Source organism: Euprymna scolopes, chromosome 27, assembly GCF_053919585.1.
Source record: "Euprymna scolopes isolate OS-2025 chromosome 27, ASM5391958v1, whole genome shotgun sequence".
Classification (NCBI taxonomy): Eukaryota; Metazoa; Mollusca; class Cephalopoda; order Sepiida; family Sepiolidae; genus Euprymna; species Euprymna scolopes.
Genome location: NC_136508.1, coordinates 68,548,242 through 68,565,744, shown reverse-complemented (window position 1 = coordinate 68,565,744; position 17,503 = coordinate 68,548,242). Strand labels below are relative to the sequence as shown.

At 33.4% G+C, this 17,503-nt stretch overlaps 1 protein-coding gene across 5 annotated transcripts in view; it reads left to right on the top strand.

The window, feature by feature from the left end:
- Nucleotides 1–17,503, top strand: part of LOC145248896 (protein Aster-B-like) — a 465,755-nt gene that overhangs the window by 441,752 nt on the left and 6,500 nt on the right. For all 5 annotated transcript variants that reach the window (XM_080110668.1, XM_080110669.1, XM_080110667.1 and 2 more), the window contains 3 exons: nucleotides 6,898–7,095; nucleotides 9,381–9,450; nucleotides 15,766–15,879. In XM_080110668.1, the coding sequence (XP_079966794.1) occupies nucleotides 6,898–7,095; nucleotides 9,381–9,450; nucleotides 15,766–15,879 (382 nt within the window). The remainder of the gene's footprint in view (nucleotides 1–6,897; nucleotides 7,096–9,380; nucleotides 9,451–15,765; nucleotides 15,880–17,503) is intronic.

Sequence of the window (17,503 nt, the reverse complement as noted above, 5' to 3'; positions counted from 1 at the left end):
TTTTGTTACCAAGATTAATTTTTATGTACAGTGTTTTCTTTTTGTTTTTTATCTTTCTTTGTGCGTTTTTAATAAAATTCAATATTTATTTAAAGTGCGATGTATGTAGGTGGTCAGTGAAGGAGAAATCCTTCTAGACTGAGGCAATTTTTATGCATCATAAAATCACAAGTATAAACAATCGAGATTTTAAAAAATATATTTTATTCACATATCTTTTATAACTTTTATTTTTATAAAGATGAAGTGTAGCATCACAAGATACAAATCTTTTTATAATTTTTTTATATATATAAAGAGCAATAAACTTCATCTGAAAGACAGGAGGCAAAACCTGGGGGAAGGGGTACCTTCTAGAATGAATGGCACAGGATCAAAGCCAAGCTCAATCAACTGGTAGAAAGCTATTTCAACAATGGCCTAGATTTTGTTGGTTTTGGTGCTGAGGAAAAATAATTTTATCACTTCAGTTTAAAATAGAAAAGAAATTAACATCTGATTTTGCTAACAAGCATTGGAATAACTTAAAATACAAAGGTTCCTATTTACTTTGCCTCCTCCACGGACAGAGTTAGTCACCAGGGTCGTTTTTTAAGGCCCGGAAGCCACTCGGGGATAAGGGTTATTGCATGTACAGTAATCAATGGGATAGTATCGTAGTAATTGTTAGTAATGGAGATTTGATAAAGTGTCTTACTTAAGGGGGCGGTTCATCAGGAATTTGTTTATGTTGGACTTGAAGACATCCAAGTTGTAGTCAGGTGGGAAACAGGCAAACGGAAGAGTTCCAGTCGTGCACTTCTAAGAAAGAAGCTTTGCTCATGGAAAGTGCAGCATCTGAAGAATAGATACTACACTTTAATTTTGGCCTGAAGGTTAGTCCAAAACTAAAGCCTCCCTTTTTTTTCTTTTTTTTTTTTAACTAAAAAAGTTGAAAAGCTATGAAGACAAGAGTAACACTATTAAAACAAACAATCTTTTTATACTCCAGAATTACATACAACAGTTGATGGTGCATCATGGCAGAAATGTCAAATTCAACCAGTTAAGCATCGTTCATGCAGAAGACATAAGCAAAGAAATGTTTTAAAACTAAACAAACGATAGTCAAACCATCTTTACTTTCCCATAATTTATATCAACACAAGATGTTACACACATTCCCAAGATTCCAATTGTTGATCCAAAGGTGAAAGCTGAAATCTCAAGATCTTGAGAAAATCCCAAACACTGAGATCCTTGACCTGGCACAGCCTGAATAAGTCAAATGAGTGGAGCAGTGTCTACTGAGATCACTTCTGTAAAAAAAAAAAAAAAAAAAAAAAACGCCTCACGTGAACGAGAATGAAAAAGATGATTTATATTTGTGTGAGTAAGTTATAATCATACCAATCAAAGGTACGCCTTTGACACTCCCTGACAGTCTTGACCACTTTTGAGTAAGGAATGACCTTGCATCTGTCGGGCTGAGGTGTGGTTCTGAGTAATCCTAGGCGGTCCACTTTCTCAGATTGTTGTCTTCTATCTTTTTGGGTGAAGTAAGTGTATTGCTTTCTGCCTGAGATGCCCCGACAAGACTTCCCAGATAATTTTTAAAAGGTCAGAGTGCTTCACCTTTAGGGGCACTGGCCTTATTCTTTCCACCTTCCATCCTTGTATCGCATCTTTCTGGAGTGGGAAGGAAGAAAATACCTACTTTTTCAATTATATTTAGATTATAAGTTTCTGAGTATATGGTAAAAAAAAGAAAGTCTAAATTGAATTTTATTGGAAACTATTTTTTGCCAGTATTTAACAAAAAAAATGAAAAAAAAAACATTGATTTAATTTTTCAATCCAAATTTGCTATATTGAATTAATTTTTTGGAATTATTTGGGAGATAAGTAAATTTGTTTTTTATTTAATATCTTATAGCGAGTATTGTCTGGAGGTAGCGATTTCAATCCTACCCAAAGTCGGTCAGAAGATTACTTGACCAAACCGTGGTGAGATAACAACTACTACTGAAAACAGTAATTGCTGTGGATGTAGTTGGAGGATTCGACATTCCTATCCCATTACAGTTAACCTGACGAAGACCAGAGGAATAAATGTCCGAAACGTAGAAAGCAACAACTAGAAGATGAGGATAATAGTCGAAATAATTAAAAAAAATAAATTTGCTAGTTTTATATATTTTGTAATAAGTTTCATGCCATAATATTTTTTATGGTTTCTTTTTCATATTGAAATGTTGGTGGTGCAGAGTAATAGGTGATACAAAATCTGCAACAAATGGTCTCAGATAAAAAAAAAAGTATTTCATTTTTCTAAAAAGATATAAAGAAATCAATAAATATTTTATGAAGTAGTATATTTTTTATAATGTTCAAAACAATGAAACAATAACGTTTTATTTATTATTTTATGCAAATATAATTAAGAACTCACTGGCTATAATCCTAAGACACGTGCTTTCTTTCTACTCCCAAGAACAGCCACCTAAAAATCCTCTTCCCAAAATTTCATCTCCAGAACGTGATTTCGCAGATCTTGCCAAATCACATTCATACAAAAAGCCTCAATGCAAGTGGCTGCTCCCCCTGTGTTCGACAGGTTTTGAAGTCAATGATTCTCAAGTAAAAAATGGGGCCCATTACTAAAATCTATATTAATGTACTAGATGAAACTACTAGTCTGCTAACGTAGGGTCACATTATCTAACAAAAATGCCATAAATGTTAGACCTCTCAGCTGGTTGTAGGGATGATCTTAAAAACCCAATAATCGATTCAAAGTCTACTTGCTTAATATATAAAACTAGCTGTACCCAGCCACACGTTGCTGTGGCTCAGTTTGTATAAATGGAAAACAAATGCAAAAAAAAAAGGGGGGGGGGCAAATGTATGTTTATGTTCTCAATAGTTGTGGATATCTTAGGTGAAACTATGAGGGTTTAATTTTAGGACATGTATGTGAGCATGCATTTGAAAATCTCATACAATAAAAAATTTTAGCCAATTTAATTTTTGTAATAAAATATAGTGTTTTATTAATAAATCGAGTGGGGAAAAAATGAAAAGTAAGCTTTTAATAAATACAAAAAAATAAAAATATAGTATAAATTTACTGAATATATAAATATTTATTTATATCAGGAATGGTTAATATCAGCTTCTTGAGACGAAATGCACCTAACATTGATGCTTTTTGTTTTTCTGCTTCTTTTTGCAAAACTTAATTATGATCTACAAAACTAAAACCAAAAACAACAACCCACCTTTTCCTTCTTCCCATTTCCCTTTTCTCTTTCTATCTTCCCCACTTCCTGACTGGTTTCCTAACTTAAAATATACCAAACTTTAATACTGTAACCCTTTTCCCTCTCCCACTGCAAAACTCATTCATGTTCTGCAGGGCAGGGAACAAAAACGATAAAATCCACTATAAAACAACAAAACCAAACACTACAAACTAGCGATTGAAGATACAAAGAGATGGAAGAATAAAAACCGTCTACAAAATAACTGGATTCGGCATTAAATAATCCAAAAAGGATTGATATGCCGTAAAACAAAACAACAAACCAGAATAGTTAAAGTTTGTCTTATTTATTTACATTTTTTTTTTTTATTTAACAACAAAAATTATGTTTTGTTTTTCAAATGAACGCCCAACTGAACATACGCAAGGAATTAAAAAAAAAAAAAAAAACAAAAAAAAAACTAAGGAAAAAAAAATAGAAATACAAATTTACAGTTGTTAATTTTTTGGAGCAATTTCTTTAATAACAGAAGTTTTTTTGTTTTTTTTTTTGTATTAGATACATCACCTGATCAAATGTCTCTTTAATGATGTCATATTTTAAATTTAGTAACCGTTCATTTATAAAGAGAAGAATTGGATTCCAGAATATGAGAATTGTCAGAGCTCAGCCAATTAGAATAGACGGACTTTGACAGCGAGACTTTATCATTTATGAATCAGAAGTTGGAAAGATTGTTATGTCTATGTATCTATTAGCCAGTTATGGTCGGTGTAATCACAGTATCATTGGAAAATGTAGAATTGGTCCCGGTGACTACTGGTAGCGGTAGTAGGACTAAATATTTAAAGAGAAAAATGGGAATTCCTTCCTCTAAAGATGTTGCAATTGTGATGGTGTTGCTCATCGGATGCAATGTAGCATTTTATTATCACAACGAAATGCGTCTATAATTGTGGTCAAAAAGTACATAAGATAGTGGCTATTAGGCTAGATGTATTTAATTTGTATGTGGCATTTGTTTTTGCAAACCTACAATACTTTTGTTCAGAGGGGAATTTCTGCAACTATTTTATTATATAGGAGATTATGATGGTTGGATTTTAAAAGTTGGACCTAGATAGTACTTAAGCTGACAAATCAAACTTTGGTTTTAATTATCCAATTTTCATCTGTAATTTTTGTACCATGTTTTTGGTAATAAACTAAAATACTTCATTAAATTTTATTTTTTAAAAATACTTAATAATTTCTTGGAGGTTTTTAAATAATTTGATGGGTCAGAATTCTCTTTCCGAATTAAATTTTCTCTGATGCAATGAGAGTTGAGTATTGGCAACTAAAAAGATATTTGTTGACTGATTGTAAATCTTGTAAAACATCCCAAACGTTAAATCTCCTGAGCTGTTATGGGTATGGCATTGCTTACAAGCATATGTTGGCCGATTAGTCATGCATAAATTTGAAATAGTATGGTCTGTTACGCTTAAGTTTGAAGTAGTAGTTTTGTTGGTCTATCATGCTTAAGTTTGAAATATCACTTTTAGATGCATAACAAAATACCAAGGACTTATGTACGCCATGAAAAGAAACTGGAATCTTAAGAAGCTATCAATCATACTAGTCATTATAGGAGTAACCAGGCTAATGAAAAAGAATTTCAAAAACTATCTGGCGAATATACCCGGTGAACCAAGTGCAAGAGAAGTACAAACAGTTGTATATAAAGGGACGGTTAGAATCTTGAAAAGACCTCTCGGTTGGAGTAACTAAACTAATGGGAGAATGTTTGGCACCCAGTAGAATGCCCCATCCCCCAGCAAAAACAAAGTGATAAGAAAATTAAAACAATAAGATAGTGGTATGAGACAATTAAATTTTTGCCATCCAGTAGGATGATCCATCCCCAGCTAGAAAAAAATAAGAAAATTGAAAATAAAAATATTAAGAGATAGTGATATGAGACAAGGAGAAAGAAACAACCCTAGTATAAGTTAGTGTCCCCAATGATGCTGAATTAAACGGGGCTGAGATGGAAAAGATAATGAAATATCAAAGTCTTATATATAACGTAAAAAGAAACTGGAATTTTAGGAAGATCTCTATCATTTCAGTAATTATATTACTAGTTTACAAAGAATATGAAACTAGCGTTGTGAATAAGGGTTTGTTTTGTTTAGTTGATGTGATGAATTCCTATTTTCAAAATATATGTCTGAATTTGATCAAACTGAAATCCAAAGGGATCGATTGTATCTATATATGAACTGTGTGTATATATGTTTTGCTAAAACTTGAAAAATACTCAACAAATCTCTATAAAGTTGGTATTTTTTTTAATTTGTGTAACCCCGGAAAAATACTATCTAAAATTTGGGGGGGGGGGAAGATATTCATTCTTTGGAGTCAAATGGTTATTTTAGATCATTTAATGTTATCAACAAGTAAACATTATTTTTTATGTTATGATTTAAATATGATTTTTTTTTTTTTTTTTTCACAAATTTTTATTTTCCTTATGCTGGCTTGAGTTGTGTGTGTCCAGAGAGAGGAATGTGCTGGGTAAAGATGAAAGAGGGGTAGGAAGAAAGAGAGGAATAGAAGTTATATTACACTTTTCCTCCAGGCAATACAGAGTAGCACTGCTAGTTAAAGTATATAGAAAAAATCCTTCAGAAAACAAATGCTGATTCCCTCAACTTTAGTATAACTAGCAGGCTGCCCAGCATTGCCTGGTCATAAGATCCACTTAAATATGATATTTTAATTCATGCAGATTCATAGTTATTATTACGGAGCCAATTCGCTATCGATTATTATATTGTACCTAATATATAGTAGTGATATCAAAGGTAAAAAAAAAAAAAAAAAAAAAATGACTTGAGTGCCGTCAGCTAGAATCGAAACCAAAACATACAACTCTCCAGACTTATTCCTTAGCCTCTGAGCCATGCTCGTACGCATTATAAATAGTTAAAAAATAACATTGTTTAACCTGTAAATGTAGGCTTGTGCATGTAAACATGTTTAGTCAACTACTCCTACCAATGTCAACCGTTTTGTTTTCAATTTTGACCTCTTAGCAGCAATTTTTGCTGGCTAAAAATTAAATCGAAAGTGTGCTGCAGGTCTAAATACCCTATATATAAAATTTTTACTCTGTAGGCCAAATATTCAGAGATGAATTTGATAGACTTTTTTGCATACATATCAACAAGATCACTTAGAGAGAAAGCTATATATATATTTCTATGTGCTGGAACGTTTTCATTTTAAATTCTGCGCAACTATGCAGAATGTAGAAACCATGTATAAATAGAATTCAGCGTAACAGTGGAATAGAACCACTCATCTAATCAAAAACTATAAAAAAAAAAAAAAAAGTAATTAACATTCATTTTTCAACAGAATATGCAAATTAATAAACCTTCATGTAGTTGCTCGCATATCCATGACTGAGTATATTAAAAAGTTTGTTTTAATAATTTTTAAATAGAAAAAGTAGGCATTTAATATCAATATCAGAGCAAGAAAAAAAACCTCAAATTTATAGGTATATAGATAATAATAATGAGTTGTGTTCAAATCTTTTTACTCTATATATTTTTTCATTGATAATATCCTTATTCTTACTCAATTTTTCTGTTGACAGCGGCTGAGCTACGTGCTGAGGCAGACAAGATAGAACAGATTCATCCTGGAAGTCATCCAGTACCAAAGAAAAAAGTCCGCAAACGCAGACGACAAATCGGAAGCACTTCTGATGCACCAGTCCAACGACAGGGAGGAGACTCCAAATTAAAGGCCAAATCTGCCGCTCCTTCATCACCAACAAAAAGTAAAAGTAAAGGCAAGTCATTTTATTCTACAAATAAAATTATTGGTTGGAAACTTGTTTTCAAATGAAAACTCAAACCCAACACGTTGGATGAGCGGTTTTGATAAAAGCATTACATTTGTTCAGCATCGAGGGTATCCTCAAGACAAATCAGTTGCACTAGCTTGGTCATTTGGAATGTTCATCGTTTTAGATAAACTATGAATGTCTTAAATCGCAGTAAGGTTGGTTTGCTAAGGAAAACTTGGAAGCAATTAATTGGACAAGACCACACACAGTGATCGTGCTAAGTTGAAGTTCATTTGCATCTATTGTAATTATTTATTCACCGATATTTTGGAGGAAATAATGAATTAAACACCTTTTTTTTTTTTTATGAAATTGCTACAGACATTGCATGAAGCTACTTGGTGTAAGGAACTAAAAAGAATCCAAGATGGTTATCACGAAAACAGGAGATGCTTATTGACTTGAAAAAAAAAATTAGATGGGGTGGGGGGAAGTTGTCAGCAGAAAGACAGTTCACAAGACAATCGCTTACCAAGATCGCTGGAAAAATGATTGGATCACTCCATCACTCCAGTAGGTATCTCACTGCCAATGCAATCCTCTATCTGTATAAGAGTCAGGTACGCCCTAAAATGTATTGTTGCTACATCTGGACAGGAGCTGCTTGGCATGCCCTATCCAGCCTTGATAGTTCAAACCTGGCTTCGAAACCTAATAGATGACGCCCTTTTCTCTTCTCTGCAACAGAAGAGATATTGCAAGCCTGTCTCTGCTCTATTGTTATTTTCATGGCAAGTGCTTGACTGAACTCCAATCTATGGTTCCTCCTTGCCAAACTTTCACAAAAAAAACACTTGACTAGTTACAAGTACTATCAATGATTTCCCCCCACTCTCTATCTGTGCCTAAATCTAAACACAGATTTGACAAAGTTTCTTCCCCAGATTTGCCTGCTTGTGGAACACTGTTCTGCTGGTCTGCATCCCGGTGGTTGAGCCGTTCCTATAATCAAATTCTACCCAATTTACACCATTAACAATTACTACACTACTGCCTTACATTCATTAGCCCTTATCCTCGAGTGTCCTTCAGGCCTTGATAAGTGGTGACTCAAATAAAAAAAAGACTGCAGTTCTTGGAAAGAAACTACTAGCATAGGAAGCTGTATTATAATGAGGTATCAAAACAGCAAATTGGTGAAGACTACTAGACCAACAAGTCAAACAAGCTGGAACAAAGGAAGCAACGAATAGATTAAACAATTCTGAAGAACATAACATATATGCCAAAATTGTATTTATTAAAAAGACTGAGATGATTAATATATGTCTGTGGGAGAGGAGGGGTAGAGAAGAAGAAAGAGTGGGGCTAACCAAATTACAGATACAGTTCTATACCTTATCGAAATCTCTCAAATGGGACAGAAATTCATCAGCCGAACTTGTGTTCAATTAATCATATACGGTCGTTTACAATAGGTATTGTTTCAGCATCAAATAATCTCAAAATGATTAAACTGTGACATGATAATGTGTCATCCAATGACTGACATTCTTCCTTGTTTGAAATATCTCAAAAAGTCAATCACTGAATGGGACCCGAAAGTTCACATCTTCATCCAGCAAGATGGGTTATTGTAATCGAGGCCTGTGACAATGTCAGCTGTGCTATGAAAACGTTCCAAGATTAGGTGATAGAGGGGGAGGGGGGTTCTGAGATGAAAAATATCAATTACAAACTGAGAAGCACACTGAACAGATTAAGAATCTGAGGCTTGCAGCCTAATTTAATAGACACACAGTTTTAGCTACATCTAATATAATATAATATATATATATATTTCTTAAAGATAAAAATATCTTTGTCATTTTTATATGTGACCATTTATTCCAGCCTGTAGACTTATAGCCTATAATACACAGTACAATGAAAAGACCGGTTTTTGGATTAAGACAACACATACTTAGACAAAAGCAGGGAAGAAATGCCCACCTACTACTTACATAAATTCCAGACCAGCAGTGTTAATAAATTTTACAGTATCGTTGGTACCAACATGGCTGGTATCGCCGTACCCATGTGACTGGTATCATCATATTTGTGTTTACCGTGATAGTCACCAAAATTAGGAATTGAACTCGATGTTATGTCATAACAGTATCACAAAACAAAATCTTTTGATCAAATTCTTTTTTTTTTTTTTCGATTCTTTCTCTGAATTCTAACTTCTGCTGTAATAATAATAATGTCATAATTGTACTCTTTTTTTTTTTTTCATTTTCATTCAGGCCAATTATCCAAAGATGAAAAAATGATCAAGTTAAACGCTGACACAATGATACGAATAATGTGTTTTGTGTAAGTTTTCACATTTTTGTTATTATGCTTTTAAAAAAGAATAAAATAGAAACTCTAAACAATTCTATTTTCATAAATCCTAGTTTCATTAATAGGCAGTTCTTTAAATTTTTCCTTCTTTTGACTGGTGCTACCAGATCAGGCTGTCTATTGGCTTCCTGAGACAAAATGCACCTACATCGATTTTCTGGTTTTGTTTTCTATTCTCTTTTGTAAAACTTAATTATGTTCTGCAAAAACAAAAACAACAGCCTACTTCCCAACCCCGTCAGTGGGGCATTAGAATACACTGACTGCCCACCTGCAGAGAGTAAAAGTCCCTCAATGGGGCCACCTGTTGGCCATAGGTGGCATCTCGTAATGTCTACGAAAAGGATCCTGGTGGCTGAGCAACTGATACCTAGGGAAATAAAGATATCAGTTGCAACACTCTACTTTGGCCTTGTACTAGGCCAGACGGGCTGAGGGACCTGATAAGATAACATATGAATTTCTAAAACAACTACCAGATGAACCATTAAAGTATTTACTTTCTATTTATAATGACATCTGGCTCAATGGCAATCTTCCAGCCATATGGAAACAAGCCACAGTCATTCCTATACCAAAACCAGGAAAGGATGCATCTGACCCCTCCAATTATCACCCTATAGCTCTAACAGGCTGTGTGTGTAAGATCATGGAGAAAATCGTCAACACCAGGTTAATTTGGTCTCTGGAAACAAATAAAATAATAACTAATTTTCAGTGTGGCTTCCGAAAACATCGGAGCACAACAGACCATTTAATTCGTTTAGAAACTTTCGTCAGAAATTCATTTATACAAAAAAAGCATATGACTACTATTTTCTTTGATCTTGAAAAGGCGTACGATATCACATGGAGGTATGGTATCATGAAAGCTCTCAAAGAAGCTGGAGTGAAAGGAAGACTACCCATCTTCATCAACAACTTCATTAATAATAGAGTATTCAATGTCCGTGTAGGAACGTGCCTATCGGACATCAAGGAACAGGAAACGGGAGTTCCACAGGGAAGTATTTTGTCGGTAACATTATTCAACCTAAAAATCAACAATATTGTTGAATGCATAAACCAAGGCGTGGATTGCTCTCTTTATGTTGATTTTTAATTGCATACAGCTCGAGACATATCCATCTAATTGAGCGTCAACTTCAACAATGCATTGACAAAATAAAAAAATGGATGACTAAAAATGGCTTCAAATTTTCCATTAACAAAACAAAATGTATGCACTTTTGTCAACTAAGAAAACTGCACCCAGATCCTCTTTTAAAACTAGATGATATTCCGATTCCTGTTGTAAATGAACATAAATTCTTAGGGTTAATACTAGACAAAAAACTTACATTCATCCCTCATATAAAACATCTTAAAAATAAATGTAATAAAACTCTCCAGCTAATGCGGGTCATTGCCCACACAGATTGGGGAGCAGACAGACAAACCCTATTAAAGTTATATAGATCACTAGTGTGATCGAAACTAGATTATGGCAGCTTCATTTACAGTGCCACCAGAAAGTCGTACATAAAGATATTGGACACCGTTCAACATTAGGGCCTCAGGCTTGTGCTAGGAGCCTTCTGAACTTCCCCCATCGATAGTCTCTATGCAGAAGCCAATGAATCCCCATTATCAATTCGACATGGCAAACTAGCCTTGCAATACCTGACCAAAATTTTCTCTTGCCCAGACAATCCTGCTTATGACTGCATTGCAAACTCACTAGATTACTCGCTCCATGATAGGGAAAAATCACAACCAACAAATCCAGCCTCTAACTGTACCTTCAATTCAAATTATCAAAATCTATATGACCAAAAAGTAAAAGCTATAAAACCTTTTGGGCTCCGTACAAAACCACTGGTAGAAGATGCAGGTATCACAATCACCAATATCCATAATGTCAACCAACTAAGCCTTCCACCTTGGCTACTAAAACAACCTGAAATTATCTTTGAATTAAATAACCTCCCAAAAAATCAAACCCATCCACTAACCTATCAAGAAAGACTCCTTATTCAGGAAAAATACCCAAGCCATCACCACATATACACAGATGGGTCCAAAGACAGCAACAAAACCGGATGCGGAGTCGTATCCACTAACATTACCTTACAGAAGCGACTACCAGACCATGCCTCAATTTTTAGTGCTGAAGCCACAGCTTTAGATATGGCACTAGACCTCATCACTGACCTTACCCACAACAAATTTATAATTTTTTCAGACTCCCTATCGGTACTTGAATCCTTAAAGAATAAAAATTTAAATAACCCACTACTCATCAAAATGCTACAAAAAATACACACTCTTTCACAAAACAAAAGTATCAAATTCTGCTGGATCCCCAGTCATTCTGGAATTCAGGGCAATGAAAAAGCTGACATAGCTGCCAAAAACGCTTTAAAACTCCTTAAAAGCCATATAAAAATTCCACATTCTGACTACAAACAACAAATAAATAATCTCATTATGAAGAAATGGTAAGAAAGATGGAATAACTGTCCAAATAATCTTTTCAAGATCAAACCCACAATAGAACGATTACCAGATGCCAGAAGATCATGTAGAGAGGAAGTGATTTTGTCCCATATTCGCATAGGACACACGCACATAACCCACTCCTTCCTGCTAAAAGAAGACCCTCCAGAATGTTTTGCATGCCAAGAACCTTTTACAGTAAAACACTTTCTTTTGGATTGTGGCGATCTCGCGCATATCCGGCAAAATTATTACAATGTCAACAATATGAAAGAACTATTTAAAAAAATAAACTCCAACAAAATACTAACATTTCTGAAAAAAGTAAATCTATATAAAAGAATATAACTTTAATTCAATCCAACTTTATACCCCCCCCCCAAAAAAAAAAGGAAGCACATCACCTAATGATGCAAAAAGTCTGATTTGACTCACTGATTAAATTAAAATATCTATTCCACAAAAAAAAAAAAAATTGGAACTCTGCATTAAATAACCAAAAAAAAAGGGTTGATATGCCGTAAAACCAACCCTTCTTTTGAAATTTTACATAAAGTGTATTCACATATTATAGGGCAAGCTTTTTAATTGTTTTTTTGCCGAAAATTTGGCTGCCAAGGGGGGCAAAGTTCAAAAGATTTGACCTTTGCGGTCTCTAGCGAACGATTCAACCAATTTTAGGTCTAAACATTTGAAATTTTACATAAATGGTATTCAGACATGCAGCATGCTTTTTTAATCAGTTTTTGGGCGAAAGTTTGGCTGCCAAGAGGTCAAAGTTGAAAGAGTTGACCTTTGCAGACTCTACCAAACTTCTCCGCCAATTTTAGGTCTAAACAGTTTAAATTTTAGATGTAGGTTACCTGGACAGGAGTCAAACTTTTTGATATATATAAAGTTATGAACAGTACAGAAGGCCCAAGCAAAGCCGGGCTGAACTGCTATTATTATCTAAAAGTTGTAACCTATCAAGGCAATAGAAAAGCTTCTTTGACCTAAAATGCACCAAACATTGATGTTATTGTTTTATCCTTTCTCTTTGCAAAACTCAATCATGTTCTGCAAAAGCAAACACAAAAGCAACAGTTTTCCTCAACAAAACAACCAAACACTATGAATAGATAATTGTCTGTATTTTTGAGATGAGGTGTAGCAATTATGTCCCAGAGCCTAGCTGGAGTCCGAACACGGTACCCCCGTAATAATAATAAAGGGTTGGGTTCGAGTCTCCTAACAAACGGTTCCCCAGTTCGATACAAAACACCTGATGAAGGCCGGAGGGCAAAACGGCCGAAACGTTGTGACTATAACAATCAAGATGAGGAAGTGAGTCCGACAATCTCAATAAACTAGGAATTTGAAGATATAAAGAATTTGAAATTATAAAAACTTTTACAGGAATAACTGGATTTGGCATTAAACAATCTCAGAAGGGTTGATATGCCATAAAGCAAACACCCAAAACAAACAATATGAATAAATATTTGAAGATGTAAATAACTTGAAAAATAAAAACTTTTATCAAAATAACTGAATTTGGCATGAAATTGTTAGCTATTGACAGGCAACCCCGGGAAGAAAAACATAAATGCAAGTGGACTCAATGTAAAGAATTCAGTATTTTCCACTATTGTCCAACGAAATGCATAATTTGACCCAGAAATATGTGAGAGTTGACACAATAGACAAAGGAAATATTAAACATTCCAATAGAAAAAGAATGTTTTTTATAAATAAAATCATCACAGAGAAAAGGTAGTCAGTTGGATAGAGAGAGCGAGGCTGTGTGATTATTTCTTCACCGCCTGACATCCGACACAAACACACACCTCATCCCACACGCCTTTCAGAAACGTCAAAACACAGAGTAATAACTTATAATCAAAAGCTGATTTGTTTGTGTGAAATAAAAACTATATATTTTTTGTAGATCAACCGTGTTGTGATTTTTACTTTGCTGTCAGTGTGTGCATATATTGACAAAAGTAGATGTTAACATGTATATAGATTGGACAAACGCATTTTGATCAAGCCACCACAGCAAATACATAACAAAATAACCTGTAAAGGGTTGATGTGCTGTAAAAGGAAACTAGCAAACCAATTTTTTTAGATTAAAATTTAATTTCTTTAATTCATTTAAAAAATTGTAAATTATACGAGTAAATAAAATTTTAGTTCAAGATTATAATTTCATCAACTCCTTTCCAGGTGGATAGGCACAAAGTCAAGTATAGGTTTAATGAAAGTGTTTTATGTAAAACAAACTGGATTCAAACTTAGTCCACCCAAGTTTTCAGTTCGGTATCTGTCCACCCACCATCCAAGATTATATTAGGTTCAAGATTATTATAATATATACAAATTTTATATTTTGCATTTTATGGAGATGAAGAATTTTCATTTTATTATTTACAATTTTTGGGCTGGTTTCCTCATCTTGGCTGTTATCACAACATTTTGGCAGTTTTTCCCTTTGGCTTTTTTCACGCATTTTGTGTAAACTCAGAAATGATCATGAAAATTTGAACTGAGCATTGAAGTCCTTGAGGTACACTGTTTGCGTATGTTAAGTAGAGTACGCTCTAGGGTTGCAAGAAAAGGTTGATGAGTCCTGATTTCGATACAAGTTACCTGAAGAGGAAAACATCTGAAATGTGACAAATGAGATGAGAAAACAATTGTAAATTATTGAACTTGTTATATAGTTGAAAATGTTACAAAATGTTTTTGAATCTTTATTGCTATTCCTTCAATCTTCACTTCACCTTTTCCATTTGCTAAAATGGCTTTCCTATTTCCATATTGCCTTATCCATTACTTAAAAAAAAAAAAATTTTCAACTTGACTTTTACATCTCCATGATCTGATGGATTTTCTGGAAACATTAATTTACTCTGGACATCTGTAATTCTGTTTTCCCTTTCTTTTAGATTTTCAATAGACTTTTTTGGATTTATCCTGTTCTTCCTGGATTTTACTTTCCTATTCAATGGATTTTTACCATATCCTTTTTTCTGTTTTCATAATTATTATGAATCCTTATAAACTTTCACTAAATCATATATATATATAGTGAACGTGTCTGTGTGTGTGTGTGTGTGTGTGTGTGTGTGTGTACATTTTCCAACGCAGTAACTCTGTCAAATTTCAGTCTACTGACTCGAAATTTGATATACAGGGTACTGAGATTTAGGAAAATCTGTGTCATCGGTTTTCGGCCAGAAATTTGGCTGTTAAGGGGTCAAAGTTCAACGATTTGACCTTTGAGAACTCTACCAAACTCCTCCGACAATTTTGGGTCTAAAGACTTGAAATTTAAGTTATAGGTTCCTTGGACCTGGATCTAACTTAATAACTTGATTTGAGCCCAAAACAATAAATGTTGAGGGGTCATAATAGGGGTCAAAGTTAAAAAAAATTGACCACGTTTTTTTTTTTTTTTTTTTTTTTGTACAACATACACTTCCAAACACCCGGGCAATGCTAGGCTGAAATGTTAGTGTTTAATAACTTTTATATGCAAATATGATTCATTTAATATTTATAGTTTCTTTTAATGTATTAACCTGCAAAATTTATTGTATATCTTGCAAACCTCTTTCCTCTGAGAAGAATTGCATTTTTCGAAACTCTACGAAATAAGGTCTTTCAAGTTTATTTCTACTCCTTGTCGGATAATTAAAAATTCTGTATACCTTCTTTACAAGTTTATAATTTTTTTTTTTTTTTTTTAAATTTAAATTACTTTTCAATAAGATTTTTCTATTATATATATATATATATATATATATTTTTTCATTTTAGCCTTTTGTTGCTAGTCATGTTCAATGCGTTATTATTCTACAAGTTATGGTCCCTGGAGAATTATGCCAATGCAATCTATTTACCATATTTGCAGAATGGTTTAAGAGCTACAGAGTAAGTAGATCTTTTTTTTTTTCTTTTCTTTTTTTTTCTATACATATTTTCCTATATTTTGTCCCTTTTATTCAACAAAATGTTTTAATCTTTTTTAGGTGCAAGTTCAGAACCTAAGCTTTGATTTAGAATTCTTCTTACATTGCAAAAACAAATATAGAAAAATCTTTGATGTATGTAACTGTGACAGAACGAAAAATAATCACATTCCAAAATCCATGTAAATAGATCAAAAAATCAAATGATGAAGTGAAGACGGTGTTTCTTTAAAGGGAGACAACTCAATTTGAATTCTAAAATGTTAAAATCTTATAACCTTATAATGGCTTTTATACCAATAACTGAAAAATATTGTAAAATAAATGATTTTCTATATATAAAAAAAAAAAAAAAACTAGATCAATTTGTGATTTTTGAAATATGACATGTTTGTTCCATAACGAGTATTTACATCATAAAGATTTTTGTATGTTTTCATTTGTTTAATTAGGTTAAATTCTGGTTGACAATTTTTTTCTCCTCTAATCTAAATAATAATTTAGTACATTCATTTGCCAATATGCATTTCTCCTGGTGCTCTTTGATTGAATGAATTCCAACATAATCATTGGTGATGGTATTGCCTTCAAATGATTTCGGTGTGATGCTCCCCATCTTTAAACCATCCAGCTAATGTATTCTTACTGCAAATGTATCTCAAAGGATTCTCTTCCTCATTTGCAGACCCGTTGTCTATCTGCCAATCAACGTATTTCTCTCTCCATATTTGTTCGTTTTTCAACTGAATTATGCATAAACCTGAAGAAGGATCTCCATTTTGAATGCATGTAGTACTTGGCTGTGCATATAATCAAGACAAGCATAGTATAAGTTGCATAAATTGATCAATTAGTCTTATTTTTAAATAAGAAAACCAAATTTTATGATTAAGAGAAGAGTTACTGTCTTGTTCACCATTTTGAAAAAAATTTAAGGAAGCAAAAAAACAAAGGTAGATAACTCAATTAAAACTTGTGGGATTTATGTTGTAATGCCTACAGATTTCAATTAATTGTTTAAAAATGATTTTCTTTATAAAAAAAAAAAAACTACTTTATAAAACTAGTTAATCAATTTACATTATTTTTGGAATGTGATATTTTCGTTTTGTCACAGCTATTTAAAATACCACATGCAATTAACAAAAAAATGTATTAGCAAAGGTGTGTACATGTTATGATTCTGGGTCCATAACTGCAACAAAGTTTAGATATAACTGTGTTTATTGTCACTGGGTAAATCCATTTATTACTAAAATAGGTAGAGCAGCTTACTCCATAACATATCTGATTAACAGACTTTCTGTGCTCACTTACATGGAGTAACTGAATATGCTTAAAATTAAAAAAAAAAATTTGGACCTTCGGGACAAGATCAAAGTGTAGTATCTGTTCCGGCAGATGCTGCAAGCAAAGACCAGATGTTGGGGCAACCCCACATACCTGACCTTTAACCAGCTCCCATTTCCCACCTCTCGGGAGCTGGTCCCCTTTTTCCCTTCCCCCTCCCTTCACTCCTCACATTAAAAATCGGCCTTGTGTCTAATTTGCTCGGTGGGGGAGCAAATAAATACCATCTGTTCCGG